Source organism: Aegilops tauschii, chromosome 7 (assembly GCF_002575655.3).
Source record: "Aegilops tauschii subsp. strangulata cultivar AL8/78 chromosome 7, Aet v6.0, whole genome shotgun sequence".
NCBI classification, from domain to species: domain Eukaryota; kingdom Viridiplantae; phylum Streptophyta; class Magnoliopsida; order Poales; family Poaceae; genus Aegilops; species Aegilops tauschii.
In genome coordinates, this window is record NC_053041.3 from 588,103,424 (window position 1) to 588,112,153 (window position 8,730).

The 8,730-nt window shown below is 41.0% G+C and overlaps 1 protein-coding gene across 1 annotated transcript; it reads right to left on the minus strand.

The window, feature by feature from the left end:
• Positions 1 to 5,274: 5,274 nt before the first annotated feature.
• Positions 5,275 to 6,554, minus strand: LOC109786651 (BTB/POZ and MATH domain-containing protein 1-like). The gene has a single exon (XM_020345227.4). The coding sequence runs from the start codon at positions 6,487 to 6,489 to the stop codon at positions 5,464 to 5,466; it is 1,026 nt and encodes a 341-aa protein (XP_020200816.1). The 5' UTR covers positions 6,490 to 6,554; the 3' UTR covers positions 5,275 to 5,463.
• Positions 6,555 to 8,730: the final 2,176 nt, after the last annotated feature.

An 8,730-nucleotide genomic window follows, 5' to 3' on the forward strand; every position in this document is an offset into this window, starting at 1 on the left:
GACACAAGGTTTACCCTATGGCAAGTCAAGATGCGGGCGTTGTTGGCACAGACCGACTATGATGAAGCACTTGATAGTTTTGGGAAGAACCGAATTCAAGATTGGACTGATGAGGAGAAAAAATTGATTGTAAGGCTTTGTCACAAATTCAACTCCATTTGCATAATAATATTTTGCAGGAAGTTTTGAGCGAGAAAACTGCCGCCGCTCTATGGTTAAAGCTAGAAGGGATTTGCATGACTAAAGATCTCACCAGCAAGATGCATCTGAAGCAAAAATTATTCCTGCACAGGTTACCCGAGGGAGGTAATGTTTTGAGTCATATTTCAGAATTTAAAGAGATCATATCTGATCTAGCTGCAATGGAGGTTAAGTATGAAGAGGAAGATACTGCTTTAATGTTACTTTGTTCACTGCCAAGTTCTTATACCAATTTTAGAGACACCATATTATACAGTCGTGATACTCTCACACTTAATGAAGTTTATGAAGCTTTGAACTCTAAGGAGAAGATGAAATTAATGGTGCCTCATGATGGTTCAAGTACATCCCAAGCCGAGGGATTATCTGTTCGTGGCAGGACAAAGGAGAAGAACTCCAATAATGGAAACAGAGGCAAAAGTAAGAACGGCCACAGGGGCCGGTCGCAATCCAGAGACAAGAAATATTGCAGATATTGCAGGAGAGACGGACATGACATCTCAGAGTGTTTCAAGTTGCAGAATAAAGAAAAGAGGAAAGGTAACAAACAAGGTGAAAATTCTGCTAACGTTGCTCGTGATGATAGTTCCGATGATGCTCTTGTTGTTATTGCTGGATGTGCTGAGACCAATGATGAGTGGGTACTTGACACCGCATGCACTTTTCATATGTGTCCACATAGAGATTGGTTTAATACTTTTGATTCCACTACTTCTGCTGGTTCCGTTTTGGGTTTTGATAATTCACCATGCAAGATTGAAGGCATAGGTTCTATTCGAATCAAGATGTTTGATGGCATAATCAGAACTTTGACAGATGTTCGGTATATTCCGAAGATGAAGAGAAATCTTATTTCTATGAGTGCCCTTGATGCAAAGGGGTACAAGTATTCAGGTGGAGATAGTGTTTTGAAAGTCACCAAAGGTTTCCTTATTGTGATGAAAGGTGATTTAAATTCGACCAATGGTCTTTATTACCTTTGAGGTTCTACCGTTTCAGGTAACGCTACTCCAGTTATTTCAAAGAATTCTGATTGTGATGCTACTAACCTTTGGCATATGCGTCTTGGACATATGAGTGAACTTGGTTTGGCAGAGTTAAATAAGAGAGGTCTTCTTAATAGATATGACCTGGTAAATTGAAATTTTGTGAGCATTGTATCTTCGGCAAACACAAGAGGGCGAAGTTCAACACTTCGACTCATACAACTGAAGGTATTCTTGATTATGTCCATTCTGATTTATGGGGACCATCTCGTAGAAAGTCACTAGGTGGTGCTAGTTACATGCTGACTATTATTGATGATTATTTGAGAAAAGTTTGGCCTTATTTCTTGAAGCATAAATATGAAGCATTCTCAGCTTTTAAGGAGTGGAAGATTATGATTGAGAGACAAACTGAAAAGAAGGTAAAAATACTTCGCACTGATAATGGTATGGAATTCCGTTCTAAGCAATTTAAGAATTATTGCAAGTCTGAAGGCATTGTCAGACATTACACCGTTCCTTATACTCCTCAACAAAACGGTGTTGATGAGCGTATGAACATGACCATTATTTGCCGAGCCCGTTGCATGTTGTCCAATGCAGGTTTGCATAGGCGTTTTTGGGCCGAGGCCGCTTCCACTGCTTGTTATCTCATTAACCGTTCACCATCTATTGCTCTTAATAAGAAAACTCCAATTGAGGTATGGTCTGGTTCACCTGCTGATTATTCACAGTTGAGAGTTTTTGGTTGCACTGCTTATGCTCATGTTGATAATGGAAAGTTGGAGCCTAGGGCTGTTAAGTGCATCTTTCTTGGTTATAAGTCTGGTGTTAAAAGTTTTAAATTGTGGAATCCTGAAACCCAGAAGGTGGTTATTAGCAGAAATGTTATCTTTAATGAATCTGCTATGTTACATGATGTTTCATCTACTAATGTTCCCGTTGAGAGTGAACAACAGCCTATTGTTCAGGAGCCTACTATTCAGGTGGAGCATGTTATTGATTCAGGTGATACATCTGGTAATGAAATTGTTGATGCACATGATGAAACTGTCATTAATGATGATCATGTCACTCCCACTCCAAATCAGCCTATTGTTCCGCCCAGTTGGAATCTTGCACGTGACAGAGTTAGGCGGGGTATTAATAAACCTGACAGGTTAATTGAAGAGTGCAATATTGTTTCTTTTGCTTTATCTGTTGCAGAAGAAATTGAAGGTAATTCTGAGTCTTCTTCATATTCTAAGGCTATTATTTCGGGTGATAGTAATAAGTGGATGACTGCTATGCATGATGAGATGGAATCACTTGAAAAGAATGGCACTTGGGATTTAGTAAGATTACCTAGAGAGAAGAAACCTATTCGTTGCAAGTGGGTTTTCAAGAGGAAAGAAGGTGTTTCTCCTAATGATGAGACAAGATATAAAGCAAGGTTAGTTGCTAAAGGTTACAGTCAGATTCCAGGTATTGACTATAACGAAGTCTTTTCTCCTGTTGTGAAGCATAGCTCTATTCGCACTTTACTCAGTATTGTTGCCATGCATGATCTTGAGCTTGAACAATTGGATATTAAAACTGCATTTTTTTAAATGGAGAATTAGAAGAGGATATTTATATGGAACAACCTGAAGGTTTTGTTATTCCTGGAAAACAAAAGCTTGTTTGTAACTTAAAGAAATCTCTTTATGGATTGAAGCAATCCCCGAGACAGTGGTACAAGAGATTTGACACCTTTATGCTCTCTCAAGGTTTCAAAAGGTCTAATTATGATAGTTGTGTTTATTTGAAAACTGTCAAAGATTCAACTATTTATTTGCTCCTTTATGTTGATGATATGCTTATTGCTGCAAAGAGTATGTCAGAGATTAATGAACTAAAGAAGCAATTAAGTAATGAATTTGAGATGAAGGATTTGGGTGCAGCAAAGAAAATACTTGGCATGGAAATATCCAGAGATAGACCGTCTGGAAAAGTATATCTGAGTCTGAGAGGATATATTGATAAAGTTCTTCGTCGTTTTAATATGCATAATGCCAAGCCAGTAAGTACTCCGTTAGCTGCACACTTCAAATTATCATCAGCTTTATCTCCTAAGTCAGATGCAGATATTGAGTACATGTCGAGAGTTCCCTATTCGAGTGCAGTTGGTTCACTTATGTATGCCATGGTTTGTTCTCGTCCGGATTTATCATATGCATTGAGTGTTGTCAGTAGATACATGGCTAATCCTGGAAAAGAGCATTGGAAAGCAGTTCAGTGGATTTTCAGATACCTGCGAGGTACTTCTAATGCTTATTTACAGTTTGGGAAAACTGGAGATGGACTTGTTGGTTTTGTTGATTCTGATTTTGCTGGTGATTTGGATAAGAGAAGATCACTCACAGGTTATGTTTTCATCATTGGTGGTTGTGCTGTGAGTTGGAGAGCAACTTTGCAGTCTATTGTGGCTTGTTCCACTACTGATGCCGAGTATATGGCTATTTCTGAGGCATGCAAAGAAGCTATCTGGTTGAAAGGTTTTATACACTAAGCTTTGTGGAGATTCATCTTGCCCTACCATATTTTCTGACAGTCAAAGTGCCATATATCTTACAAAGAATCCAATGTATCATGAGAGGACAAAGCACATTGATGTCAGATTTTATTATATTCGGGATGTTGTTGCTGAAGGCAATTTGAAGGTATGCAAGATAAGTACTCATGATAATCCTGCTGACATGATGACAAAGCCAGTTCCGACCAATAAGTTTGAGCTTTGCTCAGGCTTAGTTGGTATTTCTCATTAGTCCTATGGACTTTGACGCACAAGGTGTTTATGCTGATTTGGATGGAGTTATTCACTTTCTTTGACTACTGGAGGGAATTTGGATCAAGGTTGAGATTGTTAAATTGTGATCCAAATTCTACCGTATTGGACTAGACGTAGTACATACGGTGTGGGCCTTTGCGTTGGTACCGAAGCATACGAGTATAACTCGTTTACTTGTCCTACAAGGACTCATATGTGTTGCCCCTCATATATATACCCCATGTAGTCGCACCTAAGACGGCATGTCGTCTCGTGCTTGTAATACTCCTCCTCATAGTGATTGCGCCTTCGTGCGTCCGTGGTTTTCTCCCGCAAGGGTTTTCACGTAAAAATCTGTGTGCTCTCGTATCTCGTTTATCTCGTTATTATCTAACAGCTATGATATCCTATTCTATGAACAAAAGGAGGTCTTAGGAGTTGTTTGGTTCCTAGTCACACCTTACCACAACCCAAAATATTCAAGTTAGGTGGCTGTTTAGTTTTTGGCACACCTAAGCCAGGATTCTATCATAGACACAAGAAATGTCAAAAGATTCCCTTTGGCAAGCAGAAGTGTGGTTAAAAATTTGAGCACAAAGAAGGCAAATTTGTAAAAAAAACATGGCAAAGTATGGAATACTTAGCAACCACACCCGCAAAAAAAAAAAAAAAAATGAGCCACCAAATAAATAAACACCCTTATTCCGACGCGAGGGCTCCGTGTCGCCCTCTTGCCTTCACTACACAACCCTAAAATGCTAGCAAGAGGGCAACCCTTCTCAACCTGCCAACGAGATCCAGGATCCACCTAGCTACTTGCTGGATAAGCATGTAGTGATTCTTCCCTATTCTTGAAAAACCCTTGATACTCTGAATATACAAGCAGAAATCACGGATGTTTGGGAAAAAAACTGCCAACATGAATCTAGCAAGATTTTCACAGAATATATTTGTCTTCAACCTAAAACAAGGCGGGATTAAAATATGAATGGAACCATGTAGAACTGCTAGCTGCATTTAGAATAGATCGGTCTTCAATCCTTTTTCTAACTCTGATTGGTGGATAGCCTTCAAGTCCAATTATACAGTACCCCAGTTTGAACAATCAAAAACCTGTTGCTATGACGCACTATGAAACCGTTTTCATCAAGTCTTGTCTGGTTCCAAAAGAACTAAACAAGCAGCTGCAGTCTTGTATGCAAAAACAACAGGGGAATATGCATGGGGATAACAAAACAAGCCTGGCAAGAGATGATTTTGCACAAAACAAGCATTTAGCATGTACTAAAATCCACCAACTAAAGGAGAAAATGCAGGCGTGCAGTAATTGCTCAGAACATACATAGAACTAGGATAAATGCCATCATCAGCCGACAGACATGCATCATTCAGTTCTACATCATCATAATGAAGTTCTAGTAAATCAAGCATCAAAAGGAAGTAACAAAATGCATAGACTCGTTGAACTTCAGCACCCACAGCTTGCCTTCAGTACCTTCTCCCACGCATAGACAGGAGAATGCTAGTAAGTGCTGAAGGGCAGCTTGCCTCCAGATGCCTATACCCCTCCGTCGCAACCACGGCGTCAAAGACTGCAGGAGTGCTGATGATGAACTCGATGCACTTGGCCTTGAGGTGCGAGCAGTTGTGCTGTTCAGCCAATGCCAGAGTCGTCGCCGCTGTGTCGATGGTGATGCCACCAGAGAGCTTGCCCTCGCAGAGGACTTTGAGCCTATCCAGCCCGTACCTGTCAGCAGCCGCAAGAAGATGCTGAGCCATCGGCGCCACAGCCTGCAGCTCATGGTCAAGTTCAGGCACGGTGTCGGTGTAGAGGAAGTGCAGCATGACCTTGAATGCTGCCGGCTCCATGTCCTCGATCACAACATTTGGAGAACTTGCCTCCCTCATGTGTCCGAAGAACTCTGCCATCAGGACAGGGGACCTTGCAGCGAGAATGAGCTTGTGAGCAAGGAAGGACTCACCGGAGACGAGGAACGTGACATCGGCTCCCGTACCACTCCGCAGGAGCTCACCGAAGTGCAAGTGCAAGTTCGAGGTGGGCACGGGCACTGAGGTTGTCACTTCCGGCAGATCCTTCAGAATTGTGATGGTGCACTGCACAGTCAAATGATCGTCACTCGAACGGCTAGGCACTGGTAGATCGACTTTATTCACGAGGTAGACTTGTTGTGTGCAGTCATTTGGACGCTTGAATACATCAGACGTTCGCCTCTCTTGGGATAATCCATCCAGCCCTGGATGTACGAGGAGATAGCCCAGACTCGCCCTCACGTTGCATGTGGCGTCGGCATCACTGAGGAACATAAGCTTGAGCCATACCGCCGAAAAATACGAGGGAAAGCAATGGAGTTCCCACTCGTACCCATCGACGTCCCACCTAAATTTGAAGCACTCGTCGTGGCCCATGGTGCTGGACACCAAGCTGAAACCGTCGATCCTGAACAGCCGCACAGAACGCACGGTAGTGGTGGCGTTTGTGCAGGCACTGGCCATGGCCAAGGCTGGGGAAGTGGAGGATGGGAATGCTGAGGACTGAGGAAGCGGAGGTTGGGGGTGAGAAGATAATGGTGGAGCGGCGCACCTTAAAACCATCGAGGCTGTGACTGTGACTCCTCGGGTAAAGAGGCCGGAATGCACGCCATTGGGCGGCGCAGGTTGGAAACAAGCGATATCAATGAAAGAACAGAATACGGGCGACCACCGTCCACGACCACCTGTCAGCCGCTCCGTTTGCCTTCCCGATGAGTCGTACGCAGTGGCCCACACATCCACAGCGCGCGGCTCGATCTCCAAGCAGAGCACTGCGCGTGTAGCCATGGCCTCCGTGGAGTAGTACTCCATACTCCTAGTACGAGTAGAGTGCAAAGTGCAAACGGTGCGGATACCCGATAAGGTCGATGGGTTCCAACGATGTTTTAGGCCACAGCACAAGCTTTACGAAGGGTTTGCTAGGCAAATGGCTCGAAGCGAGTATACTGGCTTGTGCATGCTCAGATTCGACCAACAGAGTGCTCTCTCTACTGTCTTTTCATAGTACACCCTCCTTCCATCTATACATGGCTTAATGCGTTTTTCGAGACTAACTTTGACCAAATATTAAAGTAATAATATATGACATGCAACTTACACAAAGCATACGGTCAAATTCGTACGTGAAAGGAGCTTCCAATGATATAGTTTTCACATTATACATCTCATGTACTATTAATCTTGTCAATAGTTAAAGGCGGTTTTGAAAAACGCATTAGGCCTTATATAAATGGAAGGAGGGAGTAACTGAAATTGATGGCCGTTTTTCTAATCCTCGACAAGTGCGTAATCGCATTGCTATGCTTAAGCCTTTACTAAACAAAACCCCTGACGATATGCAAACGTTAACCGTTTGGCATACTCAATTCCGGAGAGTACATCCACTTTTGAAACAGTCACACGTAATGATCCAAGAATAGACTATGATCAACCATATAGAAGCAGAAAAAGTGTAAACAGTTCTTATACTTAACCAGGAGGCCATTTCATGTGCAGATGGACTGATTGACCTGTGAACATAAATATGGTGCACCATTACCACCATGGATGCTGAAAATACTGTATGAGCTTCCTTGCATGATGCATCCTTCTGTTTTGCTGTTTACGATGACGAGGAGTCCATCTGCTACACCTTCCATCCTATTAGATGCGGAAGATCAGGCATCTAAAAAGGAGCCTGAGCAGAAATTGTGCTCGCTTCTCAAAGAGGAAGAGATGAAATGGACACTTAGAGCTAAAGTGCGGCAGGTCGTCTAAGGGGACGACATTGCCCAAATTTTCCATATGATCGCTAATGGAAAACACAGAAAGAAGAAAAATTTCCAGCTTGAGCAGGACGAGGGTACAATTGTAGAAAATGAGAACCTAAAATTGTGTATCACTAATTACTATAAACAATTGTTTGGTGCTCCTGAGGATAATTTTGTGTCTCTCGACAAGCACATGGTTGGGAATATACCTCAGCTCGGGACAGACGAGAATGAGATTTTATTGGCACCATTCACTGAGAAAGAGGTGTTTGAGGCAATATCACAGATGAAGAATAATAAGGCATGAAATACAGCATGTATAAGTAGACCCTGCAACATGTTTTACAACAAACATTAATTTTCTACTTATGAAATATTAAACGTGTATATAAAAAAAGTTCATGATGTATATGAAAAATGTACATTCTGTATAAAAAAAATAAGAGATAAAAAACGTATACTTAACCAAAATCATATATTGGAAAATCTTAGCCATAAAAAAAGTTTCAAATGTTACAAAAGATGTATTGTGTGTGTGTGAAACAATAGGCATAAAAACATATATTATATGATAATGTTTTAATCATGTATTTAAACATGTGTAACAAAGTGTTCCTTATGTATAAGTAAAAAGTATAGTGTATATAAAAAGGTAGACATCAACACCATATATTTGACAAAAACTTTAATCGCAAATTTAAAAATGTCCAACGTGTACACAAAATTGTCTCTGTAGTTTTTTGAAAAAATGTTTTGTACCATACAATAAATCTTTAACACGTATTCTTACATATATTCCTAACATGTGTCTAAATTTTTTTAATGATGTACTTAAAAAATATTACGCATGTACGCGAAAAATGTATAACTTGTATTTAAAAAGTCCACATCTATTCTTTTTGCGAATGAAAGTCAACATGTATATAAAAAATAAAAATAAAAACTATAAAGAAAC

Coding starts and splice junctions, on each gene's coding strand:
- LOC109786651 (XM_020345227.4), bottom strand. CDS start 6,489: ATGGCCAGTGCCTGCACAAACGCCACCACTACCGTGCGTTCTGTGCGG.